This window comes from Sebastes fasciatus, chromosome 6 (genome assembly GCF_043250625.1).
Source record: "Sebastes fasciatus isolate fSebFas1 chromosome 6, fSebFas1.pri, whole genome shotgun sequence".
NCBI classification, from domain to species: Eukaryota; Metazoa; Chordata; class Actinopteri; order Perciformes; family Sebastidae; genus Sebastes; species Sebastes fasciatus.
In genome coordinates this window covers 2,579,297-2,592,469 of record NC_133800.1, presented here as the reverse complement: position 1 = coordinate 2,592,469, position 13,173 = coordinate 2,579,297, and the positions used below count along the sequence as shown (strand labels likewise).

General features: G+C 41.1%; 1 protein-coding gene across 2 annotated transcripts; it reads left to right on the top strand.

Moving 5' to 3' along the window:
• Positions 1-1,553: 1,553 nt before the first annotated feature.
• znf131 (zinc finger protein 131) lies at positions 1,554-10,656 on the top strand. 2 transcript variants are annotated; one of them, XM_074637135.1, is made up of 9 exons: positions 1,554-1,712; positions 3,936-4,083; positions 4,173-4,274; positions 4,908-5,052; positions 5,192-5,300; positions 6,068-6,259; positions 6,377-6,752; positions 6,898-7,028; positions 9,597-10,656. In XM_074637135.1, the coding sequence occupies exons 2-9, from the start codon at positions 3,954-3,956 to the stop codon at positions 10,119-10,121; spliced, it is 1,710 nt and encodes a 569-aa protein (XP_074493236.1). In that variant the 5' UTR covers positions 1,554-1,712; positions 3,936-3,953; the 3' UTR covers positions 10,122-10,656. The 2 variants fall into 2 exon arrangements, with proteins under 2 accessions (XP_074493236.1, XP_074493237.1); XM_074637136.1 differs by lacking the exon at positions 1,554-1,712 and adding an exon at positions 1,808-1,951.
• Positions 10,657-13,173: the final 2,517 nt, after the last annotated feature.

Below are 13,173 nucleotides of genomic sequence, written 5' to 3'. Positions count from 1 at the left end.
TTGTGCTGATTTCGGGAGTTCTGCCAGGAACACTTGAGCCGAATATTGTAGTAAAGTTAGTTGACTTGGTTGTATGCTTTAAAATTTGGGAATGCCCCTTGCTGCATACAAGCAGCATTACATACCGACAAGGAGGTTTCACAGCAAATAATCCCCCAAGTAGAAGTTAAAATTGGAGATCTATAAGGACTCAAAAAAAGTAGAACAAAAACACATGCAGGCTGTGGTGCAGCAGAAAACATGCATCAGTTTACAGAGTAAATGCAGGTATCAGGTATCAGTGTCTATAAGCACAACCTGATCAGTGCAGTGAGATGCGATAGCTTTATGACCCAGTATTAGGCTACTCAATTACAGTGTCTGGCACTGTCTGAGACATACAGTATGGTCTTTATCAGGGCACACTGACCTGCATATAAAAATGTATATCAGTAAGATCTGAATTGATAATATGTATCCATACTAAAATGACTAACAGTAAAACAGATGACACAATATATTGAAAAACCTTTGTCGGCATAAAACATCCTCAGAGATACTTCACACTTTGGCGCTTACATATTTACATAGTAACACAGATACACCGTTATGTACAGTTTATTTGCCCCCACTCCTTTATAATTTAGGCCATTGTAATGCTGTCCTGCATTTTCATTCATTTATTTTATCATCATTTGGCTACTTTGCACCTCCCTTTATTCTGCATGTATGTGTTTTTCAACTTTTAATTTGCCTTACTATGGCTGTAGGCTATATTTTATTAATAATTAATTAATACAGTGTATACATTCTCTGTGTATATTTATTTTACTAGCCTTTTAAAGTATACAGAGTACCCTTTGTTTGGATCAATAGTCTGTCTTATCTTATCTCTCCAGAGTTCAGCCTTATATAAGATGGGGGATGCATGCTGAGACATGTATTTTTGTATACACATGTATGTATGTATGTATGTTTTTTGCTTTTTTTAATATTCACATATTTCATGGTGATAATAGGCGAATGGTTTGCAAAAGTTGCAGTGTTATGGCATCTGAATGCTGACCCTGTTCTATAGCATACTGCTGCTGAACGAGAACTTACTTTTGATATATTTTGCTAACAAAACAATGCCTCTTCTTTAGTTATATTTGAAATTTGAATGCAGGACTGGACTTTTTCTTGTAATATCTTGTATTTTAATAGTCTGGTTGTGGTCCCTTTACCTGGGTAAAGATCTCAATACTAGCCTACCACTGCTTACCAGTAACAAGGATATAGAAACTGTGGTGTAATATAGGCCTACACTGCATAACAGCCTATCGCTTGAAGTGAATGTAACTTTGTGCATTAACAGGGCCTGGTACATTATGGAAATGCTTGTTGTGTATTATATATGGCTACTTTGACAGGGAAGATGCATTGTCATTCTTATTACTATTAAATAAATATATGATAATGTGATAAATATGAAATCGGTGTAGACTAGTTCTAGTTTGCCTGATTCCCAGCAGGCTCTACTACTGGTGAAGAACATGTAAACAGTCGTCACTCACCGCCGTCACTAAGCAACGCTCCTCGGCGTCCTTCACTTCGCAAGGGCTTCTGGGAATCTGAGTCCTGAGGATTGAACGACCGCCCTTTCTGGAGCGAGCAGAGTAGAACAGAGCTACACGCGTCGAGGGAAATATTATCACTAAACAACTTTATGAAGCAGCGGAACCAGACCTGAGGTATGTATGCGGACGGTTTGTAACATGTATTTTGACCCACGGCGGCTAGAATTAGGAAATGTGTCTGGGAAAAGTGTATTTTAATGCGCGGTTTGATGACGTAATGTTGATTGTCAAACACGAAATGGCGAGCGTGCTAGGAGCAGGAGGCCCGGTACCCTCCTCACTGTGGGGCTGGAGCAGGTTCACCTCCTTCAGGTTACAGGATCCAGACGGTCACACTGGTAGATCTAGTCCTGGTGAGTCCGGCTCTGGTTCCAGAGATATCCCGGCTGTGTGAAGGGACCTGTGTTGTTCTTCTGTTGGAGGCAGGACTGAATGTTTGCTAGTGAAGCTAACACCGTTAGCCACATGATCATCCATGTCTGGGCTCCTTGGTTGGATACTATGCCTCCTGTCTCCTTGTGTGGCACCACAGGGTCCGCTCTTAAAGTTTAGCAAAGTTGTTTATTTGTACACTTCTAATTGGGAGTTGTTGGCGTTGAACCAGGTTTAGTAGTGATCTGGTTCTGATGGGTCCTCACCATCATCACCTTCACTTCCTCCTTCTGTGCTATGTTGTTGTTTGGTAAAGCCTTTCTCAGCTTTGAACCTCAGATACAGACACTTCCCCTCAACCCCAAACCATTTAACTAGAGTCTTACTGCCTTGTTTCTATGCAGGTCTGCCAGCTGGGCTCCTAAACTGCACACTCAGTGATGCAGTGATCACAATGTTAAATGCTTTCACTTAACATGTAATGGTTTCTGTTTCTCCTCAAGCAATTCTCTTAAATTGTTGCCATACTTATCACATTGAAAGCATGCTTTGAAGAGCATTTAACACAAGTGCAGACGCTCACTGCATATTTCAGCTGTTCACAATATTCACAAACCCTTTCTCGTTAATGAAGCATTTGCTTATTCTGTGTCAGCCCCTTCACTGTATGATAATATGCAGAGCAACAACACTCTTGCCTCTATAATCATTCCAAAGTCACCTAGAAAGGGACATGACAGGTTGGTTACCTGTTGCTTGTAAAATGAAGTGGAACCAGAGAGAGGAGGATGTGTGATGTTGGCTTGTGCAATGCATTGTGGGGAATATGTATGAAGGGGCAGCAGCTGTCTCACTGTGTCATATTGGACAGTGAGGTTCAATCAGACTGTTGTGCTGCGGTTCAGGAGAGGTTACACACACACACACACACACATCTCATGTCAGGTTGCACTCACTGAGGTGATGGACTTCACTGCTGTCATGACACGGCTGCATCTGACACTCAAACTGTTTTATCCAAGGGGGTGTGATCAGGGTGAATATCACTGTTGGCTTGATGTAGTTGAAAATCTATAGCCTTATGTAAATGACAGTCAAGATATGGAGTCATAAACAGACTGCCCAAAATATTCAGTTAATTGTATTTTCTGTTTTGTTGTCTAAATGACTGCATTTGTTTCTGTTTTGAGTACGTTGTGTATACTATTATTCTCTATACTATTGTATTCTCTGTTTGCACTGTCCCCTTTGCTGCTGTCATTCTGCAAATTCTGTAGGATTATCTTATCCTATTTTATATCAAATAAAATTCTGACAAATAATGTGTTTTTTTTTCTTTCAAAATGATAAACTGATTTTATCCTGCCAAACATTTTCTTTAGAAGTAAGGCAGGCGTTTGTATTGACTGCTGTTTTTGTAAATGCCACCCAGAAATGGATATACTTATTTAGATTTTTTGTCCTTAGGCAAAATGAAAACTACTATTAGCGAAACACCATATAAATATTTACAATTCCAAAACCCTTATTTGTTGTTTTTAACACTCATTAATGAAATAAAACAGTCCTTTGACACAATGTCCTCTTCAAACAATAAGAAGGCTGGATCAAAACAATGGAGGAAACTGTAACCAGGAATCCAGGTCAATCTAAGTGACATTGTGAGGCATGCATGTGTGTGTGTGGTCGGTTCAGCTCATAGCTGTGTTACTTTTCTCAAACAATATTAATACTTGTATGTCCATCTTCATACACTGCAACATTTAGTCTTGTATTTTATACCTGTCTTATTCTATTTAGCTTGTTTATATCCTAGTCTCTGTTTTTAATTTAATTTAAATGTCCTTTTATAATGTGTTTCTTTTGCACTTTGTCTCGATGTTTTATGTAAAGTGCATTGAATTGCCTTGTTGCATAAATGTGCTATATAAATAAAATTGCCATGCCTTTCTCCGTTCTCTGCAGAAAAGGATAAGGTCAATAATGGCGGCTGAAGTGGATGTGGAGCTGGAGGCAGGCGATGAGTACCCAGCGCATTACAAAGTCATGATGGACAAACTTAATGAACAACGACAGCTGGACCAGTTCACAGACATTACCTTGATTGTGGATGGTAAGTAGGAATATATTATAGGTCATCTTTATGATATTACAATTCCTAAGCAATGCTTCTTATATGTCCATGTCTCCTGTCTCTTGCAGGACACCAGTTCAGAGCCCATAAAGCAGTGTTGGCAGCATGCAGTCAGTTTTTCCATAAGTTCTTCCAGGATTTTACCCAGGAGCCACTGGTGGAGATAGAAGGTATTCTGTGTTTTTAATACCTGTGTTTTTTATATTTGGAAAAGAAAGTAGTCAGACAGCTCTTCAGTCAGGAGATAGAGCAAGACTGTAAACCTGTTCTTTGCAAGTGAACAACAACGTTCATTTTAAGATTACCCAACTGTTGTCAGCATCCATTAGAGAGGTAATTACTGTAATGTTGTAGCGGCAGATATATTTCCTTGTGTTCGTTACTTGAGCTGCAGCGATTAATCGATTGATTTTCAACTATTAAATTAATTGACAACTATTTTGATAATCTATTAATCGGTTTGAGTAATTTTTTAAGGAAAAAAGTTAAAGTGTTCTGATTCCAGCTTCTTAAATGTGAATATTTTCTGGTTTCTTTACTCCTCTATGACAGTAAACTGAACATCTTTGAGTTGTGGACAAAACAAGACATTTGAGGATGTCATCTTGGGCTTTGGGAAACACTGATCAACGTTTTTCACCATTTTCTGACATTTTATAGACCAAACAACTAATCGATTAATCGAGAAAATGATCGACAGTTTAATCGACAATGAAAATAGTTGTTAGTTGCAGCCCTATTTGTTACTGTGATACATCAAACAGCTTTTACTCACCACTGCTGCTCTATCATACTCTTGACAGGAGTGAGTAACACCGCCTTTCGCCAGCTGATGGAGTTCACTTACACAGCAACACTAGTTGTAGTTGGAGAAGAGGAGGCCTATGATGTCTGGAAGGCTGCTGAATACCTCCAGATGCAGGAAGCCATCAAAGCGCTCAACATTAAGTGAGTCTTGTTGCAGATGACCTGTCACCTACCACAGCTGATGATGCTAAAATTGTGTCACGCTCAGAATTTAATTGTGTGATTTACATATTCAGTGTTTTTTTTTTTTGTCTCAACAATAGCTTGTCTTCTCTTGTAGGATAAATGAGATTGCCTCGCTGACAGCAAAGAGCAAAGGTAAAAAGAGGAAGATTGCTGAGACATCTAATGTGATTACAGAAACGCTACCTTCAGTGGAAGGGGAACAGGTCAGTATGTTCATGATGATCACACTGATACAGTTTTAGTTCCTTGCTAAGCAGTGGACAATAAGATCGGCTGAAATTTAACTGCATTTTTCTAACACTGAGATTCATTCTTGCCTAATGTATGAAGTGCACACAAGTGACCCCTACTCTGTCCACACATTTAATTGACAGTTCCAGGGTTATTATAGTAAACTAAAGCTGAAACTAAAATGAAAATAAGCAGTGACAAATATTTGTAGTAAACTGAGACTAAATATAAACTATACCCTTTAAGAAAAACTAAACTGAAATGATATTGCCTGGTTAAAAAAAATATAAAAATTAAATAAAAATGAAGGTATATTCATTTCAGTTGTAGTTATTAGCTATAATATATCACTACCAAAAAAAGGAGAGAGCATGAATTTCCATCAACTCTCGAGACATCGAACCACAGAAATTGAACGGACTTGACATTCCAGTAGATGGCGCTATGCTGCAATTGCTTCACTAAAGTAGTGCAAAGATTAAACATTATGGCCATTCCTACACAATTCTCCCACCATTAACGTTGTATGTATATGTAGCTACATACTTCTGAGACATTATAGCTGGCCCCAACGAAAACAAACTACAACCAAATATATACAAAACTAAAACTAAACCTTTCTGAAAAACTGAAACTAAACTAAGCAAATGAACTCTGAATATGAACTAAAGTCAAAACTAAAATAAAATAAAAAACAAATGAAATTTGGTCAGGACTGAATGTTTTCAATGTTCTGCAGGTGGAGATTGAGGTGATAGGGGAAGGGGCCATCGAGGTGGAGGAGACGGGACTGGAGGAGGTGGTCGATGCAGCAAAGAATGCTCAGGCTGCGTCGGATGACTCTGCTCTGGCTCTTCTCGCTGACATAACCAGCAAGTATCAGCAAGAGGAACCTACGTTACAGGTCATTAAGAAGGAAGGAATAGAAGAGGTATATTGACTTGTATTTGTACAGAACTTCATTTAAGCTGAGTTTACCATGTTTATTAAGTAAGAGTTCTTGATGTGAAAGGACTAACCCTGCCTTGCCTGTGTTTGTGCTGGGCAGGAGGTGGTGTATCAGGAGGAAACGGTGACTGCCTCCAAGGCGCTGGAGAACGTCGAGGTCGTAGAGGTCCAGATTTCCCAAGTGGACAACATGTTCCGCTGCAACAAGTGCGATCGTAGCTTCAAGTTGTACTACCACCTCAAACAGCACTTAAAAACACACCTGGGCTCGCTGGAAAAACCCCACGTGTGCAACCACTGCGGGAAAGCCTACACGCGGGAGGGCGCCTTGAAGCAGCACGTCAGCACGTTTCATTTTGATGCAGAAGAGCTGTCTCGAAACCAGAAACCCCAGAAGAAAGTGCACGTTTGTGAATACTGTAAAAAGCACTTTGACCACTTCGGACACTTTAAGGAGCACTTACGGAAGCACACTGGTGAGAATGAAAAATGAAGCTTGTTGTGTTCAGTTTCTTATTTTGCAAATTACTCAGTTTAGTACTGTCATAATTATGTATTGTTAACTTGTTGTTACACATCTAGCAATGAAATAAATGCTCGGCTTTATGCATTTATCTGTAGGGGAAAAACCTTACAAGTGTCCAGATTGCCATGAACGATTTGCAAGGAACAGCACACTGAAGTGCCATATGGCAGCCTGTCAGAATGGAGCCGGAGCCAAGAAGGGACGCAAGAAGCTCTATGAATGCCAGGTACAGCTTGTACACATCAAGGCCATCACTGCTCCCCTGCCAGTGCAGTGTCTACAGTAGAAAAGAGATTTCATTCTAGTTTTTGAACATGTTTTTTTTCTCATTATGTAAATGTATTCATTCACTTAAAGCGGCAGTAGGCAGAATGTTGTTGGCATCATTGGGCAAAAATTCCATAATAACCTTTTATCATATTGTAATTCAAGTGTTCTGAGAGAGAACTAGACTTCTGCTCCTCCTCATGGCTCTGTTTTCAGGCTTTTAAAAAATCTAGCTTGTGACGGGAGACTTTGGGCGATCACAGGTCATTTCAGAGGGAGAGAGAGCGTTCCTATTGGCTGTTCATTCAACAGAGGCAGCTGTCAATCATTCGCCAACTCCGATGAAACGCTCAATCTAGGGAGTGCTGATCAAATATGAATCAATATTCTGAATATGATGATTCTGAAAACATTTAACGAGAGAAGTAGGCATTACAGTAACAGAATATTGATTCATATTTGATCAGCGCTGCCTAGTTTGATAGGAGTTCGCGAGTGGTTGACAGATGCTCAGAGACAGCAAGGCTCCAGCTCGGCTCTGGTTGGTTGTTTTCCTCAGGTCTGTGAAATCTTGCAGATCCCATTAGGAGCACCGGAGGACACAGAGACACATGATTTCTTTCTTCAGATTACCTGTCTCATGCACTACTGTCAGGATATAGTGACCATTTTATAAAAATAACCTTTTTTAATCATATTTGTTCCAATTCTACCCACTGCAGCTTTAATGCTGAAAGACATAACTCAACTTTATTTATATAATATTGGACTCAGGGGGCCTGTATACTCGTAGGCAGAAGACAGGTGGGGTGCTATCCATCATAACAGATTAAAAGGGGCCTATAGAGAAAACGGAACACTTGAGTAAATTTTTGTGAATTGTGGCAACCCTACCGCCTTGTGCATGTGACCTGGGTAGATGAAAGTGAGAGTAGCCTGAAGGAGTGGCTTCAATGAGAGGGGACAGGTCATCGGGGCCATGACTCTGATGAAGAAACAGTTTAGATTTTGGGACACAATAAAATCTTGACAGATAAATGATTTGTTTGACAGAAATATCACATCTAGCTAACCAAATTAAAGGGACTATTTGTAACTTTCAGAAATGCTTCTTAACAGCGACACCTGTGGCCGTGAAATAAATGAAAGTCAGCGTCGGGATTGCGCTTGCTCGCTCTAAATATACCTGAACGAGCATCGCTCAAAACAGTGAGGCGACACACGTCAGCTAAAAGCACAATATCACTCTATATTTCAGCTGCTTGGCAGTAATGTTAGCTGACCAGACGAAGGTCTCCATGAATCAATGCTGATCCTAGTGTTGGCTTTTCCTGTCTCAGCGCAGGCTGAGGCAGCGGGGCTCTGCAGCGTGTCTCCCTGCTCTCTCTGCCTGCAGCCGGAGAGAGCAGGGAGACACCGGCACCCGGTCGGTAACGAGACGATAACGTTTCTCTCTGCGGAGCCCCGTCACTTCACAAGACACGGGAAACCTCTGTTGGTCTGGAGGAGCTGCAGCAGTTATTTCTGCACAAACGTCCACTGAACATTCACTAGATATTCTCCGAGCTAAACTAACTTCTGCAGTGTGGAGTGTGCGCTGTCTGAGTGAAGGTAAGCAGGCAGAGGAGGAGAGGCAGCAGCTACACGCGAACGCCCATATGCGAGCGCGCATGTGTCCCGACCCGGTACATTTATACACTTAAAAAGTTACAAACAGTCCCTTTAAGAAAAAGTGTGCGTAATGGTAATGAGATTGTCATACTTTGTTGAATGGGACATAATTATAGTGTCCTGAGTGTTAGACAGATTGGGATGAGCAGCTGGATTTGAGTATGACAGTCCATGGCAGCCCCATGAGTGGTAGGGGATGAATTTGGCCAGATGTTGCAGTGAGTTCACTTGTAACAGGAACTCCACCAGTACATTTATGGTGACAGTGAACTTTATCTTGTGTGTATGTGTGGGTTACCTCATGGGGCCATGGACTGTCTCAGGTAATGCCCAGACATTCTGATATATGCCTCATTTAGTGTGCAGCATTATGTATTTTGAATAATGTACTAATACTGTATGTGTTGACATATTGTCGCACAGTTTAGATTGTGGTGGCTTACCTTTGAGAAATGAATGATGTCTCAAGTGTTTCCTGCTAATGTAAGTCATTTCATATTGAATATTTGCCAATACTGGGCATATTAAACTTGATCCATTATAGGCCAGATATGCTTGAAGGGTGAATAATGTATTTCTGTATTAAAAAGGTCTAGTTTGTATCACAGCTTTCCATTCATCTTTACAAGTCATCAAATAATTGATTGTTTGTTTTCCAAATACTCAAAAGAATATGTTGCTTTTCTTTGGTCTTCCATTAGTAAATAGAATATTTTTGGCTTTGGCCTGCTGGTCTATAGACAACTGATGACCTCCCCTTGGGCTCCAGGATATTGTGATGGGCATTTGTTACTGTTTTGTGAAGTTTTAAAGAACCCCCAATTCCTATGTTACCTACTATTTTCTCCTCCATCAGGTCTGCAGCAGTGTGTTCAACAGCTGGGACCAGTTCAAAGACCATCTCGTGAGCCACACAGGCGACAAGCCCAACCACTGCACCATGTGTGACATGTGGTTCACCCACCCAAAAGAACTAAAGGTCCACCTCAAAGACATCCATTACATCGAGGAAAAGACGGTCGAAGAACTGGTCATCACCCACTCCGCTGCCACCGCCGCCCTCGCCATCGCAACGCAGGGCATCGAAGGGGCCGAAACGGTGCTGCTGGACGACGGGATCCAGGTTGAACACGTCACGGTGGAGCCCGTGGACGTGATGGAGATGGAGGAGACTGCGACAGTCGTGGTGGAGGACGGAGGGGTGGCGGAGATGTGCGAGGAGGACGTGGAGAGGTTAAAGCGGGCCGGGGTGCAGATCCAGGTGGTGCACGTGACCACGACTGAAATTGACGGGCAGCAGGTGGTGAACTCTCAGGTGGAAGTAGAGATGGAGGGTGAGATGGTGAGCGTTGAGGAGGCAGAACAAGCGGTGGATGTATGAGAATGTGAAAAGGAGGACGGTGTCCTAAAGGACCGGCTGTGTTATCCTGCAGCTGACTTGTTTCCCATAAACACTGCATGTGGGATTACAGCATGTCACCTCAGTATGTCCTGCTGTCTGCCCTCACATTGAATGACTCCATTTCCACCGCCGCTCACTCTTTGAACTCTGAGTTATGGACAGAGTTACGGAGAGGCATCATTTCCTGCTAATGATCCTGTATTTATTTTTAAGCTGTTTGCCACCATATCAAATATTCTCAATGAGTCTTCCGTGCTTCATCAATCAATTTTAATGTTTTTTTTTTCTTTGTGCCCTTATTTTACCTCAAATTTATATTATGTTCTCTTAGTTTGGGTCACTTGCCAAGACAATTTGATGGCGATGAATGAAATGTTCTTGTGTCAGCGTATGTATGTTGCCGATGCTCCTCAGTGCTAATGCTACAGTTTAGTCCAAGCTTATTTTCATATGGACTTTTATTGTTTTTGCAGGAAAAACTCAGATATGGAATAAAATTGGTTTCCAGAATGGACTACAAGTCTTGCATCCATCTACTGAGATCTTGATTAGGGCTGTGCAATTAATCCCATTTCAATTTTGGCTTCCAACGATTATAATAAGATAATTGACGTAAAACAATTATTGTGCCAAATTCCGTTTCGCAATGACGGTATCGTTTTGTCTTGTGTTATAAATCCAGCACACCCCTTCCATTTACAGTGGTGCGCTTTCGCCCCGCTCAGCAGGTCAGAGGAGGACAGGGGGAGGATCCCCTCGTGGGAACTCTCCCAGACGTTGGCCTATTTCCTCCGTGGTGCACCACAACCGGCTCTAGGTCGGCTTTGAAAGGCCCGGGGTGAAGGTGGTGCTTTACAGCTCCCCTCGCCTGGACAAAATTCTCTTTCTAAATGCATGATGTTTCCAAAGTCAATGAGTAATCGTGTTTAATAATCGTGATCTCGGTATAGACCAAAATAATCATGATTATAATTTGTCATAATCGAGCAGCCCTAGTCTTGATTATCTTAAACTGAACCCAGGGTATTGATACATACAGAAATGCTGTATTATTATAGATTATTATACCTTCAGAATGAGTTTTTCACTTCCTTAAACCTGCTCTGTATCTGTTGGATGTGTAAATGGACGACTCTTTAGCTTAGCCCTTGCTTTTGCCCTTATCACTTCATAACCCTCTGAGACCCGCAATCCCGACTGACTTTACTGTCTTTCAGAGGCTGTAGCAGGTTCACTTTTAGAGCTAGAGTAAAGCTACTGATATCATATGAAACTAGAAAAACATTGGTACCAACCATGTCATGCTAGCTTGTCGGGAAGATGACTAAATAATGCTCCAAAGTTGGGCTAAATTTTGGCAAGGAAAAACTGGCATGGCCATTATCAAACGGGTCCCTTGACCTCTCTGACCTCAAGATATGTGACTGAAACTGGGTTCTATGGGTACCCACGAGTCTCCCCTTTACAGACATGCCCACTTTATGATAATCACATGCAGTTTTTGAATGCAGTATAAATGTGTTATTTTCTACCGTATTTGAATATTTCTACATACTGGGATCCATAAACAGTCCTGGAATTCCATAAATTGGGTATCACTGTAAAGCTGAGACTCTCCAGTGAGCCCAGTTGTATTCATGTGTGATGATGTTAGTCCCCATAGTAGCCATTTCATTGTAGTGAGACCATTTTTTTAAAATTTGACCTCACTGTATACAATCTGTATAAGACCTCTAGGATAATCACAGCCTCATGAAACTTTACAGGCACAAACTAGAGACCTAGAGCATTCAGAGGATGGATGGATCAAACTAGAGACCTAGAGCATTCAGAGGATGGATGGATCAAACTAGAGACCTAGAGCATTCAGAGGATGGATGGATCAGACTAGAGATCTAGAGCATTCAGAGGATGGATGGTTTTCCTAGCTAGATTGACAATAAGGGGGTTTCTGAGCAGTTTACACAACAGAAGTGCTCACCATCCAATCGCTGAAAAATGCAAAATGTCAAAAGTTTTTGATACCAAATCACAGCATGGCTTTTTCTATGGTGTTCCTCAAGGACTTGTTGTCTTAATGTGGTATATTAGAGGGATTATTGATCATTTTTATCAATTCTCCAGTGGTAAAAGACAGTTACATTTAGCACCAAATCTCTGTAAGAAATTGTATCAACCCCAAAATTGCTGCAACAACTTATGAGACATAATAGAGGATGGAGATGACCATCATATACTTCGATCATAATGTTTTAAGCCCTTAGACATGTTTACTATTTATTTTTAAATAATTAATTAATTAATGTTTATTTTTGATTTATGACTAGAAAAATTTGACACACAGTGCTGAGCTGCATCTCAAATTAATCTTCAGGTTCCAGCTTTCAGATGATGTACTCCACTTCTATGTGACATCTACTGTTGACCTGCTATCTCCCCCTAAAGACCCCCTAGACCACCCTAAAAAGACAGAAACAGGTCTGTTGTGAGTCTCAGACTGATAATATGCCAACGCTGTGTTAACAGCTTGTTTCCACTGCCCCCAAGTGGATAAAACATCAATGTAGTTTTGAGGAAGTTGGTGTAATGCAGACCAATGCTCATAAACCATACATTTTGGAAAGCTTTTTTTCCCTCCAAAAGAACATAATTAAGATGCTGGTCTAAGAAATAAAGTTATTAAAAAGCAGTTGGGGAAACATAAAAATAAATCCAAGAATCAAGAATCTGCACTTCAGATATTACATTATGATCCAAATGTGACCTCGATATGTTTTAGTCAATTTGATGAGGTTATGGCACAGGGGACTACATCTTTATATTAAAACAAACAACCACATGCACACACTCTCACTCACACACACTCTCTCTCTCTCTCTCTCTCTCTCTCTCTCTCTCTCTCTCTCACAAACACACACCAGAATAGTGAGCTGGAGACATGGACCTCCTGCTGGTCCCCTGACCCCACCTTGACCCTCTGCTGTGCTAATAGGCTGGCAGGTGACACACTCAGGTTGGGTTACTGGACAGC